The sequence below is a fragment of the Bufo bufo genome, chromosome 6 (genome assembly GCF_905171765.1).
Source record: "Bufo bufo chromosome 6, aBufBuf1.1, whole genome shotgun sequence".
Classification (NCBI taxonomy): domain Eukaryota; kingdom Metazoa; phylum Chordata; class Amphibia; order Anura; family Bufonidae; genus Bufo; species Bufo bufo.
The window spans coordinates 334,759,630-334,776,781 of record NC_053394.1 but is presented as its reverse complement, the minus strand read 5'-3'; the positions used below and the strand labels follow the sequence as shown (position 1 = coordinate 334,776,781).

General features: G+C 44.1%; 1 protein-coding gene across 1 annotated transcript in view; it reads right to left on the bottom strand.

Annotated features, from left to right (window-relative positions):
• The window catches only part of RALY (RALY heterogeneous nuclear ribonucleoprotein), a 239,627-nt gene that overhangs the window by 58,999 nt on the left and 163,476 nt on the right, over positions 1-17,152 (bottom strand). Inside the window, exon 3 of the mRNA XM_040436068.1 lies at positions 3,887-4,156. Coding sequence (XP_040292002.1) covers positions 3,887-4,142 — 256 coding nt within the window. The 5' untranslated portion in view covers positions 4,143-4,156. The remainder of the gene's footprint in view (positions 1-3,886; positions 4,157-17,152) is intronic.

Below are 17,152 nucleotides of genomic sequence, written 5' to 3'. Positions count from 1 at the left end.
TACAGCCAATCACTGACCACTGAGGTCAGTAATTGGCTGCAGAAGTCACATGTTGCCAACGTGACATTAAAGCTGCAGAAGCCCTGCCAGAAGAACTGGCAAAGGATCTTTCACATAAGTAATCATCTCTTCTTTATTATAGGTTGATGCCTTGAGTCCAGTTTGGGCAGATGGTCAGAATGCATGGAAACTTATTAAATATAGGTCAGGGTAAAAAATACCAGGCCAGTGGCTGGGAGCTGGACATGACATAAGAGACATAGAATACGACAACACACAGTTAACCCCCTCATTATCCAAATGGACAGCAGATAACTACATTGCGCTGTGGACAGGTGGATTACACCCCACCACACCGGTAATCACGGTCTCTTAACATAACATCGCGGTGTGGTGGGGTGTAATCCACCTGTCCACAGCGCAATGTAGTTATCTGCTGTCCATTTGGATAATGAGGGGTTAACTGTGTGTTGTCGTATTCTATGTCTCTTATGTCATGTCCAGCTCCCAGCCACTGGCCTGGTATTTTTTACCCTGACCTATATTCAATAAGTTTTCATGCATTCTGACCATCTGACCATTTTTAGACGAGTCTGTGGGCTGGTATGTGTATCCGCATTTGGGCTGCTTTCGCACTGGCGGGGTTCCGCTTGTGAGTCCCATTTCGGGGCTTTCGCGGGCGGCCCCGAGCTGATCCGTGGACCCCCGGTGTCCTCTGGGTGGATGCGGATCCGCTCGGAGTGCAGCGGTTTGGCTCAGCCTGGCCTCCGTTCCGCCCGGCGAGCGGACGCCCGGGGCGCAGTTTTCAGCGTTCGGGTGTCCGCCTGGTTGCGCGGAGCTACACGGATCCGTCCGGGCTTGCAGTGTGGGTCAGTGGGCACGGATCCGTTTGAGGTTGACACAATGTGGCACGATCTTGAGCGGGTCCGTCTCCCGCTGGCTTTTCGGTGTGGGGTCTGGACGGGTCCGTCTGGTTAATTTGCACACTTGGAACTCCTCTGAACCATGGTGCAAACGGATCCGTCTTCGAGCGGATCCCTATATCTGCATTGTGGGAGCGGATCCGTCTGTGCAGCCACTAGACAGATCCGCTCTGAGCGCGGGTGTGAGAGCAGCCTCAAATGTACCGCCGCGGTCGTGTGCCGCATCGCGTGACATTGCGGTCGCGTGCTGTCATGTGATCGCCGCATCACTAGTTCTCCGCCCTTTGGAGTCTGAGGCCTCATGTTCTGTTGGTGCCGCTGTCACTCAGATGTTTGGCCGCACCTACTGCACTGCCCCCGGTTCCTCCTCCGTATGACTACATGGGCTACTGATTGGTTTTCCTGGTATGGTCAGGGCGTGTCGTATGATGCACCTCTGACACTGCGGTCATGTGCTTGCTCACATGCTCGCTCTGTCATCTCAGTCCTGCCTCCATTAGGTGCTTCTGGTTCTATTGATTGGCTTTTAGGTACTGGGGCTCCAATTCCATTGGTGCTGACGTCATTCAGGTCCTGCAATTTTAATTATCTTCCACACACCTGTGTGGGCACTATATAGGGGAGATTTTTTTATGTGTTTCCGTATCCCCGGAAGAAGCCAGATCTGCTGGCGAAACGGCGTTGGGTCAGGAGTCGGCCGAGAGATCTTTGCACCAGTCAGGGTATGTTTATACTTTGTCCTTTTTATTTCAACCTCAATCTCTACAATCGCCTCTTTTGTACTTCGTTTGGGGCGTTGCTGTCATGAGGTTTTGAGGTATGCTCTTTCAGCTAGCATTCTTTTTCCCTGTTATTTCGTGCATCGATCTCCCGGCCTCTCCTTGGGTCCTGCTACTCATCTGTGTGTCCCGCCTTGTGCTGCCTGTTTTATTATATATGTATGTATTGTTTATATATACTTACAATAAAGTTGTTTGGATCTTCATACATATGTAAGTTATTTTCATTCATTTGTTTGGTGATTTTTCCTTCAGATCGAGGGCGAATGAGACACCCATTCTCACGATCGGTAGATGTTCCAGCATTCGGACCCCCACTAATCAATTAGTTATCCCCTATTCTGTAGACAGGGAATAACTAACAAACCAGGCACAACCCCTTTATACAGGCACTGCACTTTGAACAAACTTTGCATAAATTTATAGTATGGGGAAATACTACAAAGTAAAATATCAGACAAAATGTCTGTTACCACTCATCAGGACCCATCACATTACTTGCTGACTTCTATATATTGACATATATGGTGCTATTGCTGCTTCTGAGTGAAAGAGGAAAGCAGAATCTATTTTCTCCATATACAGTCTATAGTAGACATTATAGCACCTAGTATCAATCCACAAACTCAGGAAAAACTGACAATTTGAGCCATTGTCATATAATAGCCAGATATAGTAATGCATAAAGGGGTTGCCCCCTGAAACATATTGTACATTTTTCAAACCAGCACCTTTTAGTAAAGCCACAGAGTTATTAATTAAAAAGTATTTGTATAGTCTAGCTACGTTCACGGACAAAAAGGATTGGATCAATAATGCATCTCAATTATGAGAAGCAATCACGGACTGAAATAGAGAAGCTAAAACTACAACTTTATTGGATATACACTAGGACTTTTAGAAATAGGTCTTGAGCACAGGGGGTAGACAAATATAATGCTTGTGAGTCACTACCCACCAGTTACTGCCACTGGGGTGGGGGGTTGTATATGCATATATCAACCTGGCTGTTGATCTCTTAAACTGAGCCCAGGGTGTATAGTGTAAATGAACCACCCCATACAGGGTCCCAGTAAAAAAAGAGAAAGACAGCAGCCAGGTGAATAAAATGAACTTCACTCGCAGCTGAGCCAGATGCCAACGCCAATATGACCCCAATTTTAGTGTATATCCAATAAAGTTGTAGTTTTAGCATCTCTATTTCAGTCTGTGATGTAGTCTAGCTACAGTTTTTTTCTTTCTTTCTTATTTCCTTGTTAACCTCTGTAAAACATTACTAAGGGTGGACACACATGCTCAGTTGCATCCTTAAACTGCTGCCTGCCATATCCTCTGTTAGAAGCTGTGACAGTTGCAAGGAGTGCGATTCATCACAAAGGACATGTCCCCCTGAAAAGGACAATCCCCCTGAGCTGTGATAGAGAGAGCTACAGCAGAAACGACAAGCCCCATTAGAAAGGACACGTATCTTCAGCTGCCAGCTTGAAATAAATCTATCAGAACAACTGAAGCAATGAATGGGGAGATCTCTGGATCCAAGTGAGGTACAGGTTCTAGCTTTGTTAGAAAGATATTCTCATCTACTACATGTCTGCTTTTTATTGGTTAGAATAATCGTTTGAAGCACATGAAAGGTTATTTTGAAAAGTCACCTGGAAGACCTGGTACACTAAGGACTTACTTTTAAAAAGGTATATTATTCTTTTTTATTTATGGGAATGTCCTTTAATAACTTTTCTAAACTTATTTTGCTCTCATGAAAAAGTATAAAGCATTCTTACTTCTGGGTAAGATGGTGGTATAGTTTTTTTTTTAAATCTCTTTTCAAATCCTGGGGCATGGTGAACTAAGAGAGGAGATCCCTGGGCTAAAAAGACCCCCCAATGGCTAAGCACCTCTGGGACAGTAAGAACCTCAATTGATGTCAATGAGTGCCCTGTCATGCCATGTTTTATCTTTAGGGTTCGGGTTCCACATAGCGGCCATAGGGTACTCAAACAAACCCGGGTTGGAGTGGTGAGGTTAGAGCATGTTTTATGAGCATCAGAAATGACCTTAGAAGAGCAAAGAGTCTACACACAGTAGTTAACTAGTGGATGGGGTCCTGCATATAGAAAATATCAAGTATACCAGAACAGGGGTTATCTACTGGTGCATTCCATTGCTAGGGCAGTTTTTACATACCTAGTGTCTGTCCAGCCAGTACTCGTCCATTCTCCCCAAGAACAGCTCCTCGCGCGTGCCTCTCATTCATATACTGTACAAAAGCATATCCTTTATGCACCGAGCAGCCAACAACGCGGCCATACTTTGAGAAGATTGATTCCACATCACTCTTCTTCACCACTGCTGTGTTTAGGTTGCCAATAAAGACTCTTGAATTCAGGGATTTGGGATCATTTTTGTTGGTGATGTTGCTAGTAGCGGCTTTCAGGGACATTTTCTCCCCCGAGGCTGAAAATACAAAGAAGGGGTTAAGTGGCAGGAATAATTAGGTATGTGCTCTACTGTTAATAACATAGTTGCACTTTGCACGCAAAACTTGTGTGTGTGGACCTACAAAAATTAGTGACTGATAATTTGCGCTGGAAATCAGTCACCTGGACTCAAATTGTATGGTTTTGCGCAAATTAGAACCACATTCTAGCATTTTTCTTTGAATTTTGTAAGTTATTTTTTTGCAAGACCTTTGATCTAAGAAGGTTTATAATCAGTCTTCCACTCACCAGACTCTCCCCTCTCTAATCTATCCTGAACGCAGCAGCCAGGCTCATCTGTCAAACCGCTATTCTGATGCCCTCTGCCCTGTGCCAGTCATTACAATGGCTGTCTGATACATCCTCCCTGTGCCAGTCATTACACTGGTTGTCCATACAGTATAGGATTCAATTTAAACTCCTTAATCTTACCTATAAAGCTCTCCATGGTGTTGCACCCCCTATTATCTTCTCACTAAACTCTGTCTACCATCCTACCACTGCTCACCCCTTCTCTGGAACGTCCTACCCCAAGCAATTACAATTCCCAACATCCACAGTTTTAGGCGCTCCATGAAAAGACATCTTTTTGGGTGGTTTATATCATCCCCTAATCTAACTCTTCTCAATTCACCTCCCCCTTCCCTCAAACTCATCCTTCAGAGTCTGATCCATCATCCACCACAACCCATGCACTCAGAACCACTACAGATATTGGCTGGTGACAGCTCATGCTGCTTTATATCTGCTCCCCTATTGTGTAAAGATGGCTGGATCTTTGTAAAAAAAACAAGCACTGTATACCTTCGGTGTCTGCTCATAGATTGTAAGCTCTTGTGAGCGGGGCCCTCATTCCACTTGTTTTAATTGGTGACTTGTTTGTTGCTATATGATGTATGATTTTGTTTATACATCCTGGAAGAGGTTGCCCACTATGAAAAAATGAGATCTACTGTTGTGCATGGGCTGTGTGTGATATTGCAGCTCTTGAATAAATGTTTCTGGGCTGGGGAGCAGATTCTTTTTTTGCTGATCCAGGAAAACCCTTAAAGTGATACAATTCTATCTGCATGCAGCCATCTTTAGGGGTAGTTTTCTGCACACTGTTTTAATTCTTCATATCAATATATAATAGTATGCATGGGGCTCCTAATCTCCCCCTAGTGGTGGCTGCAGGCAGCTTAAATTTATCCTTTATTCATGTTAAATGACTTTTAAATTAACCATCAACTAAGGCATTTATATTCAAAATTGGATAGACAGTCAGAAAGAGACCATATTAACCCCTTAAGACCAAGACAATTTTGGAAGTAACATTTTTCTTTTTCAATCCACCTGTTCCAAGACCCATCCAAGTTTTAAATTTGCATTGCAGCACAACAGTTTTTGCCAGTACCAGGAAACAACAGGAAAAAGTGCAGCCATAAAAAGTGGACAACCTGGATCCATATAAGAGTAGAATATGCCCCAAGTAGTAAACGTTCTAAACATTGTGCATTTTCTATGACACGGTTTACAACCACACTATGTCTCCACACCGCACTGGTAGATGGTAGATCAGTGTAAAAGAAGTGAATCCAAGAGACGTCGCTTCTACTATACTGTGCAATGCATGGCTGCTTCCATTGTTTATAAAGCGGTAACTGGAAATTGAAATAAACATGTCATCGTCTTCAGGCTTTTACAAGACAATTAGTGAGATGTTTTAGATTAGAAGATTGAATTATCCTGCATCACTACACAGTTACATAAATTGCAGGGATGGACAAATCCCAGGAGCTAATTAAAAGACTTCCTGAAAATTTAAATTTCTGGGGGTTAAGTACAGATACAGATCACACAACGGTCCTGTTGGCTGCATGTATGGTCAGTACATTTCACCAAAAACTTTAAAGGGGTTCTCCTGGATTTAAGAAAATGAAACTACTAAAATATTACTTTATTGTAAATAAATTCCCAAATACCTTTCATTAGTTTCAATGGCTCGTTTTGTCTGGGGAGCAATCATTAGGAGAAATAAAATGGCTGCCGTCCTATTAGTACACACAAAACCTGTCTTAATCACACAGGGGGACAAGTTACTTCACAACACTGAGCTAAAGAGCTGCCTTATCCTCCTCACTGCTCTACTTGTCAGGGATTATGATCCTAAATACACATGATAAGATCTTCAGCTGAATCTCTGTAGGAATGGAGTTCATGAGGAGACATGAAGTACAGAAAGGAGGTGGGGGTATGGATAATGAGCAGCAGCACTTATATGCAGTCTCTATTACCACAACCCCACATTACCAGTCTGTCCTGTTTGTCCTCTCTGTACTTCATGTCTCCTCATGAGCTCCATTCCTACAGAGACTCAGCTGAAGATCTTATTAAACTGTATTCAGGATCATAATCCCTGACAAGCAGAGAGGAGGATGAGGCAGCTCTTTAGCTCAGTGTTGTGATGTAACTTATCCCTCTGTGTGATTAGGACGGGTTTTGTGTGTACTAATAGGATGGCAGACATTTTATTTCCCCTGATGATTGCCTCCAGACAAAACAAGCCATTATAACTAATGAAAGGTATTTGGGAATATATTGATAATAAAGTAATATATAAGTATTTTTACTTTCTTTATTTTCGGACAACCCCTTTAAAGGGAATGTCAAGGATTTTTGTACTGATGACTTATCCCCAGAATAGGTCATCAATATCTGATCGGTGGGGGTATGACTCCTGGCCCCCTGCCCATCAGCTGTTTAATGTTTTCTTCTTAGGCCACTGACATCACTTTCATTGATCACATAGCCTATGTGCACAAGTGAATGGGCTTGGGCTGCAATACCAATCACAGCCACTATATAATGTACGGCACTAGAGCGCCACAGCCTTTTCAAAACAGCCGTAGTGCTGGGAGTCCGACCCCCACCAGATATTAATAACCTATTCTAAGGGCAAGCCATCAATATACAAATCCCGGACAACCCCTTTAATCGATCCAAGCAGGAAGTAAAATTGAAGTGAAGGGAAGCAGTGATAGACGGCAGAGAATTAGCAATGTATTTATGTCACTTGTCTGATGTAAATACATAGAGAAATATGCTGTTCAGAATGAGCGCCATATTTTTGAAGCATCTGTTCCACTTTTTCTAACATAGAAGTCAGAAAAAGTAGGTGAGAGCAAAGGCGACTTCTTTTTATTATTATCTTTTTAATAAAAATGTCTTCCATTCAAAATTAAATAAATCAGAGGTTAAATAAATCAGAAATCTGGGGCATTGCACTGTGCGTTCTTGGAGTGTTTTGACGCATGTGTACTGGCAGATGCATACAGGGGGAGGGGGACATACGAAATTTTGCTATGGGACCCTATAAGATTTCCACAGTGGAAATCCGCAGCATTAATTGACCTACCATGAGCTTAAAATTTGCACCGGAGGTCAAGTTGCAGGCAGAAATTACTAAAAAATGTTCAATCTTATTTTGCTGGTACTATAAACACTGTGAACCTTTTGCATGTAATTCCACTGTGGAAACTTTGTAGCATATCCACCACCAGTAGCCGTACCCTAAGGAGTGCCATAACAAACTGCAGAATTGTGGATCACCTATGGCTAGTGTTGAGCAAATCGAAGCTAAATGAATTGACTTTGATCCGAATTTCAGGAAAAATTTGATTTGGCGTGAAGCCGAATTTCCTCGAATTTTGAGGTAACAAATCTATTTTTATTGAAATGGTGGCAAAAAGAAAACATACTCTTATCGATTCGCTCCCTGAGAGAGGCCATCGCAGTCATCTTGATTGAAGATACTGTGCAAAATCTCTCACGTGGTGGGGTATGACATCCCCAGGCCACTGCGAGATTTTGTGGGTTTCTTCAATCTCCCTGAGCAAATGGATAAGGTGATTATGTTTTTCTTCCCCCCCCCCCCGATTAATCCCTAAAAGCCCACAATTGTAGCATCAGATGCCGCGATCAGTGATGAACGCGGCATCTGAGGGGTTCAATGGAGGGGGCGGCGTAATCGCCGTTTACCGTCATTGCGTCTGCTGCATACAAAGGAATGCGCTTTGTGACAAAATAATTCATCACAAATTAAATTTCTTTGTGAAATTCGGCAAAGCAAAGCAAATCGAAATTTTCATAACTTCACTTGTCAGTACCTATAGCCATGAATCTCCATATACTTCCCAAAGTGGTAATCTGCCTACGCTTCCTGACAACTCCTGAGGGAATTATGAAGAAAATGTCACCCTGCAGGTCCTGCTCCCTTAGTCCCCACGAAGCGAAGCAAAGAGCAGACAAAGGCTGACAATAATCTGCAATAATAAAAATAATGAACGTGATGTCAGGTCCTGTTTAGAAGTTCTGGGAGATTAAAGGACCTTTCTAGGAGTTCATAATTGATGACCAATCTTCTGGATAGATAATTAATATCTGGTCAGTAAGGGTCCAATTTACAGCTCCCCTGCAGATCAGATATTGATGATCTATCCTGAGGCAAGGCTATCAATATTGAACTCCCGGAAACCCCCTTTAAGGAAAACCAGTACATACATGATATCTCAATATCTCAATACGTTTTCTCAATATCTTATTAATGTTTCCTTAACAAAGCTGCCTTCTCGTTTGTGCATGACTTATCGATTTGTATCCTGGCCGCAAACACATCAAATTTATGAGCAAAAGGACAAGTAATTCACTCTTCTACCTAATGAATGTCAGCAAGACCGATGCTGATAACTGGGTCACCATTTTCCCAAGCTTCTCATAACCAGAGGTGTAGAAAGAGGAGATGGGGCTCCATGGCAAAGATTAAAACGGGGTCCTCATCTGAGGCTCGTTAACATTACCACACCCTCTAAACACCTAGGGCAGGAACACTTGGTGCTTGTTTGCCCCCTTCTCCTTTTCATATTTCTTGTGTTATTTCCTTATACTCTGGTTTTCAGGACCTGTGGAGAGGAGATCTCTATGGTGGTTCTTTTCAACTGATTAGGGCTCTCTAGCAGCCGCATGGTCTGGCTTTATGGTACATGGATAAAGCTATTGTGACTGCCATTTATAATTTCTTATGATATTTTCCCTTAAATATTAACTGCAGGGGTTTTCCGAGACTTTAGAACTGATGACCTATTGTCAGTATCTGATCACTGGGGGTCCGACACCCGGGACCCCCGCTGATCGGCTTTTTGAGAAAGAAGTGTTGCTCACAGCCTTCTGTCAGCTTTTCCTAGGCCAAGTGAGGACACGTTCATTGGTCACGTGGCCTAGACGCAGCTCAGACCCATAAAAGTGAATGGGGCTGAGCACGATACCAAGCACAGCCGCTATACTATTTACAGCACCGATTAACCCCTGGAAGCCCTTATTTTTTTTAATCTCAGATGCCGCGATCAGCGATGAACGTGGCATCTAAGGCTGAGTTCACACGAGCGTGTCCAGATAAGGTCCGGATGCGTTTCGGCAAACCCGCTCGAGTAGGTACCCAATTGCAGTCAGTTTTGACTGCGATTACGTTCTGTTGTTCAGTTTTTATCGCGCGGGTGCAATGCGTTTTGCACGCGCGTGATAAAAAACTGACTGTGGTACCCAGACCCGAACTTCTTCACTGAAGTTCAGGTTTGGGTTCGGTGTTGTGTAGATGTTATTATTTTCCCTTATAACATGGTTATAGGACCTATGGTGACGTCAGATTACATGGTCCAATCACATGGTCCATCACCACAGTGATTAATATAAAAAATGAAAATCAGACATTATATAGGATATGGCAATCTCTAACAAAACTAGAACCAGCCCTGTACCTCACATGGATCCAGAGATCTCCCCATTCATTGCTCTATTGTTAGCCGGAGCATGTGACAACCTTGTTATGACCGTGTTCTGCTTCTGAAGGAAATTAAAACGATTACAATGAGCAATTTATTAAAACAGAAAGGAAGGCAAATGATTAGATTTTGGGCTCAGGCTGAATGTGTCAGTCATCAATTAAGCATAAAAAACACTCAGTGAACTGATGGCTTGTTAAATGAAAATCATTTCGTGACAAGAGGCAAAGCTTTTAGGAATGTATTATTAAATCACCCAATTATGGGATTTCAACTGATGAATGAGAGACATTGATCTGTGCACTGTGAGCATGCAGCGTGTCTGCAATCCAGGAGGAGGAGCAGTACACATTATACACCCTGTAGGTATGGAACCTGCTGACACCAGGTTTAAAGGGGTTCTCCCACGGAAAATATTCTACAGTTTTCAAACCAGCACCTGGATCTGAATACTTTTGTGATTGCATGTAATTAAAAATGTATTATTCAATAAAATATATCTGTATAGCGCCACTTTTTTCTTATTTCTTTGATCTGCTCGCTGAGATGGTCACACATGCTCAGTTTCATCCTTCAACTGCCTCCTGAGCTGTGATAGGGAGAGCCGAGACACGCCCCCTTAGCTGCAGCAGAAAAGACACTCCCCTTGAGCTTTCAGCTTGATGTAAATCTAGCAGAGCAAAGAATGGGAAGATCTCTGAAATCATGTGAGGCACAGGGCTGGTTCTAGCTTTGTTAGAGATTGTCATGTGCTATATGATTTCTGATTTCATTTTTTATATTAATCATGGGACAATCCATTTAAATAATCTACTTCATGCTATGAGGAGACTGCATGAGGATCAGCAGCTATGAGTGTCGATAAACCAAAGCAGATATAATACAGTATAATGTTTACTTTGTAATATGCTAAATAACATTATTATACATGGACAATTCCTTTAAAAAAAATAGAAGAAAATTCAGGTTTTAGGTAATGTTGTGATACTCCTCAAAGATTTACTAGTCTCTGACTCCCTGCTCTAGAGATCTATAGGCCAGAACTAAATCCTGTACCATGGGCATTGCCATACCTCCTAACTTTAGAAAATTGTAAAGTAGGACAACATGTATGGAGCGCATAGCGTGCCACAGCAATTGTTTTCCTACTAGGCCCAGACTCGGACTGGCCCACAGGGGTACAGGGGAATCCCCTGGTGGGGCTCTGAGCAAGGTGGGCCCCTAGTCCCCACCCACTGCACAAGTGGCACATAACACAGTAGACTTACTGCACTACATACAGTATAAATTTTACTTGTGGGCCCTAGGCACCCCAGTCCGACACTGACAAGGCCACACATTTAACTCTCCCCAAAGCATAACTATACACACCCAGTCCCCTTGATTCCCCCACATAGTAATTATTCCCCTTTTGTGCCAGCACACAGTAATGCCCACATTGTACCTCTTTCAGAGTAGTAATGCCAACATCGTGCCCTTAATCGTAGTTTTCCCACATTGTGCCCCCTTCACAATAGTAATGCTCACATGTGCCACCTTCACAATTGCTATGCCCAGATATGCTGCCTCACAGCAGTTATACCCAGATGTGCCCCTTACAGTAGTTATGACAGATATGTGCCCCCTCACAGTAGTTATGCCCAGATATATGCCTCCTCACAGTAGTTATGCCCAGGTATTTCCCCCCTCCTCTCAATAGTTATATCAAGATGTGCCCCCTCAGAGTAGTTATGCCAAGATATGTGCCCCCTTCACAGTAGATATGCCAATATGTGCCCCTCAGAGTAGTTATGCCCACATGTGCCCCCTCAGAATAGTTATAACCAAATGTGCCCCCCAGAGTAGTTATGCCCACTTGTGTCCCCTTCAAAGGAAGGAAAAACCAACAAACTGTTAAATACTCACCTGGTTCCTCCGATGATCAAGGCTCAGATGCTGGCACTGACAGACAATTTCATAGATACAAATCTGCTAACAGATGCGCTTTTATGGTGCTACAACCCTTTTAAGCTGTGTTATTATTTTATATATTATATACTAACAAATTATGAATCATTTCCAGACCTAAGTGGTGAAATGTATGGAGCGCATAGGAGCGCATAGCGTGCAGGGCACTGTGCAGGTTACTGTTAAAGGGGTGGGCCACTGTAAAGGTCAATTTTAAGGGGGTAGGGGCTCTGTGGAGGTCACTAAGTTGACAGGGTGCTGTGGAGGTCACTGTTAAAGGGGCTGGGTTTTGTTGGGGGGGGTCACTGTTAAGGGGGTGGGCTGCTGTGGAGGTCACTGTTAAGGTGGCAGGGTGCTGTGGAGATCACATTTTAAGGGGGTGGGGCGCTGTGGAGGTCATTGTTAAGTGGGTGAAATGATATGGAGGTCACATTTTAAGGGGGTTTGCTGCTGTGGAGATCAATGTTATGGGGGCGGGTCTCTGTGGAGGTCACTGTTAAGGCGGCAGGATGCTGTGGGGGGTCACTGTTAAGGGAGTGGGCAGCTGTCGAGGTCACTGTTAAGGGGGCAGGGTGCTATGGGGGTCACATTTTATGGGAACAGGGCGCTGTGGAGGTCACTGTTAAGGGGGAAGACCACTGTGGAGGTTAATTTTAAGAAGTGGGGTGCTGTGGACGTCACTGTTAAAGGGGTGGCGCACTGTAGCGGGGGGGGGCAGTGTTAAGGGGGCAGGTCGCAGTGGAGGTCACTGTTAAGAGTGACGATAAGCTGTAGAGGTCACATTTTAGGAGGGTGGAGCGCTGTGAAGGTTACTGTTAATGGGGCGGGCCACTGTGGAGGTTAATGTTAAGGGGGTGTGGCACTGTTGAGGTCACTGTTAAGGGGGCATGGTGTTGTGGGGGGTCACTGTTAAGGGGCGGGGTGCTATGGAGGTCACATTTTAAGAAGGTGGGGCTCTGTGGAAGTCAATGTTAAGGGGTTGGGCCACTGTGGAGGTCACTGTTAAGGAATCGGCGTGCCATGAAGATCACTGTTAAGGGGGCGGGGTGCTGGGTGGGATGTCACTGTTAAAGGTGTATTCCCATTACAGACAATGGGGGCATATCACTAGGATATGCCCCCATTGTCTGATAGGTGCGGGTCACAACTCTGGGACACGCACCTACAACGAGAACAGAGCGAGGAGAGCTGTAGCTGGAGGACCCTGGGTTTCCCGGGGTCCGTCCACCACCAAGCGCGGCTTCCCGCTGCTCCCATAGAAGTGAATGGGAGCGCACCACACCTATTTTCGGCAGCCCCATAGAAATGAATGGAGTGTGGCTGTGCATGAGCAGTGCGCCCTCCGTTCATTTCTCCGCTCTCCTTGTAGGTGCGGGTCCCACCTCTGGGACCCGCACCTACAAGGAGAGCGGAGAAATGAACGGTGGTGGACGGACTCCGGGAAACCCAGGGTCCTCCAGCTACAGCTCTCCTCGCTCTGTTCTCGTTGTAGGTGCGTGTCCCAGAGTTGTGACCCGCACCTATCAGACAATGGGGGCATATCCTAGTGATTTGCCCCCATTGTCTGTGATGGGAATACCCCTTTAAGAGGGTGGGCTGATGTGGAGGTCAATGTTAAGGGGTGGGGTGCTGTAGAGGTGACTTAAGAGGGTGATGCATTGTAGAAGTCACTGTTAAGGGGGTGGGGCGCTGTGGAGGTCACTGTTAAGGAAGCGGGGCATTGTGGAAATCTTTTAATCACACACACAAACAAATAAAATAGACTAAATATACCTGTGTGAAGCAGGGTCTTTGTGCTAGCATGTCATATGTATCATATGTATCATATGTATCTATGTTGTGAGGATATAGATACAATTAAAAGTAGCGCCTGCTTGCCTAGAGATCTGGGGCATAGACTCTGGACTGGATACCCAGCGTTAGAAATGCCACTGGGACTGGGCATTTATTTTTCATTGACACAGATGGCCACCCCACACTTTGGTCTCTATTTATCTTAAAAGCGGATCAAGCATGTTGAAATCCACCAATGGTGTAATCCGTAATCACTGAGAAAGTGAGCAGTTTCCCCAAAACAGAGTTAATAATTGCTGGATGCAATGTATTCTTTTCTCCTTTGATGCTCCTAACTTTTTGGGCATTGGCAAGGCAATACAGGTTCAGGGCACTAAGTGCAAGAGGGGGGCCGCTCTGTGTGATCCAAGTCAGACTTGAACTGATCCAGTCATTTCTATAAACTATTCATTTCACATTTGGCTCCCGCTAATGATCACCTTTTCCTCTTTACTCTAACAAGCTCTTAATGAGCTTCTGGATTAAGGACATTATTGCTTCTCAGTTGATTCTTCCATGTATATTTCAGACTTAATGTTAATAGCAAAACTTTCATGACAAAATGATTGCAATACATTCCTATTAAAATGCGCAGCACGCTCCCCGGGCCACAGCTCTTTTATAGCTTACATTCTAATATGCTTAATGTACATCTACACGGGACAACCAGTCTACTTCAAGTTCACATCCAGTGCATGAAATTCCAGCACAGTGCAAGTCAACAACGTTTTTCCTACACAGTGTACACACTGCCGATTTTTTTTGTGCGGATTATGTTTTGAAATCTGCAGCATGTTGATTAGGGTACGTTCAGCATAAGAACAGAATTATGATATTGCCGTATCCGGTATATATCACACACTGCCAGCACCCGCCTCCCATTCCCTATAATAGGGTCTGTCAGGTTTCCGGTATAAATACTGGCATTGTCGTTTGGGGATTGACATTTGTACCCACCAATAAGTTTTATTTTGTTGAGTGGGTTAAAGATGTCCAACTCTTCATTGGGAAACTCAAGTGGCATAAGTTTTATAAAAAAAATCATAACCAAGAGGAATGTAACAGACTGGGTATTCCACCTGAGGATCTTGAAGGGATGCGCGTGTTGGAATCCTTATTGTTGGAGAATAAAAAAAAGTCAAGGCCAAGGTCCATTTACCAACCTTAGGCCCAAGAGTACTAAGATGCCTCCTACACAGGAAACATCTGCTATTGATATCTTCTCCTGGTTGGTTATTGAAGGCCTGGAGAAATTACCAAGGGGAACAAGTGGAACTAGGAAAAACTTGAGGGGTGATGAACTGGAATAATTGAGGAGGCTTAAACAGGATCCTGAAATTGTCTGCAAACCTTCAGATAAGGGGGGATATTGAGTCATTCTATGTATTGAACGATGTTCTGCTCCCTCCTAGACAATAGGGACTGTTACAGTATTCTCCCCTCTGATCTTACAAATGGAATTGTGGACAAAAATAGGCATTTCTATGGGGGTGCTGGCCGGGTGTATTGTGGATCCACAATACACTACGGACGTGTGAATGGACCCTAAGTCCCTTGGAGTAGGAGCTCTTAACTGTGTTTCCTTCCTCCACACTGTCCTAGCTAAGACTCCACCCCCTGTCAGGAAGAAGTACCAGCCCACTGCTACCAAAAGGGGAGGAACAGGGTGGTTAACCCTGTCCCTGCTAACCATGCCTTGTCATGCTGGTGTATGGTACATAACAATACATAACATAACTAGCCAAACAATTGCAGATACCCCAAGGTCTGGGGGTACTGCACATGATGTTTGCTGATTGCACTTTGTGTCAATGGCAACAGGTTCCCTTTAAAGAAAAATGAAGGGAAGAGTTTAATCATATTCCTGTATATCTAAGGTCATTACAGATCCTGAATATAATAGGCTTCATTCACTATCATTCACGCTCGGTGATTGTATGCATATTTTACGTGTGCTTATAATCATTCATTTCACTGCCTTTTTAATTAAATGAAACAAGTATATTCATGTCCGTATTCCTTCACCTCCATGCGTTATAGCAGGCTTTATAGCAGGAAGGAAATTTGTTAACCCAATGATGTGTTACTCTGTGCTTATTTAGTCTAAGAGCTATATAACATATCACTGCTCCGAGTTTACTAGCGATAATGGTGTAATGAGGTAGCATGCTAGCGCTATGCCATAGCCTGTGATTATGTTTGCTGATGGCATTTGGTCATTTGCCTGTGTCCTCAATCTTATGATAGTATTGCATAAAGTGCTTGTTTATTAACTCCCTTTAAAGGCGTTTTCAGAGACTTTAATACTGATGACCTATCCTCAGGATAGGTCCTCAGTATCTGATCGGCGGGAGTCCGACACCCAAGAACAGGGTTGCCAAGCGTCCATAAATTTCTGGACAGTCCGTAAAAATAGGCCACTTTTTTCTTGTGCCTGTGAAAAAAGGCTGGTGGTAGTTGACATAGGTATTTTGGTGGTAATTATCATCATTTTACAGCTCACAGTAAATACAGTTATTTAGCTCTAAGCAGTATATTAAAGGGGTTATCCAACACACATCAAAATGTCCCCCATATCCCGGGCCCCTTACCTGGCTCCCCACTCCCTGCGCCGCTCCTGGTCCCCACACCACCGCTGCTGCTTCTTCCTGTGAGCGGATAAAAACATCTGGTGTCGGGGAAGGGGAGCAGCCAGCGGCAGGAGGTGATGGGGACGAGCCTTCCTAGCATCACGGGTGAAGCTACAGAGTCTCGTCCCCTTCACCGCCTGCCACTGGCTGCTACCCCCGACACTGGATGTTTTCATCAGCGCACAGGAAGAAGCAGCAGGGCTGGTGCAGGGACCAGGAGCGGCGCAGGGAGTGGGGACCCAGGTAGGTATTTTCATTGTAAGGGGCTCGGCATATGGGGGACATTTTGATAGTGTTGGATAACCCCTTTAAGCTATAGACATGTACTGTATTACTTATAATCTTCATACTTTATTATGGTTTTCTAATTTGTCCATAAGAAATGTTGGCTATCCGTGATTTGAATTGTCCAGAAAAAAAGAAAATTTCTGGTTGGCAACCCTGCCCGAGGCACCAATGCCTTCTCAAACAGCTGATCGGTGGGGGTCCTGAGTATCAGACCCCCACCGATCAGATACTGATAACCTATCCAGAGGAGTAAAGTCTTGGAAAACCCCTTTAAGTACATTGCAATGGTGTGTGTGTGAAAATGACATTAGCACTGCTTCGTATTTTCGGATCTGACACTTTCTGGAAGTCAAAAGGTTCAGCTTAACCCTATTTCTAATCTCCACTTCAAAACAAATATTGTAGACTACAATACCAGTCTCATTAACTAATAATAGGGCTGATTTGTGGTTTCCATAG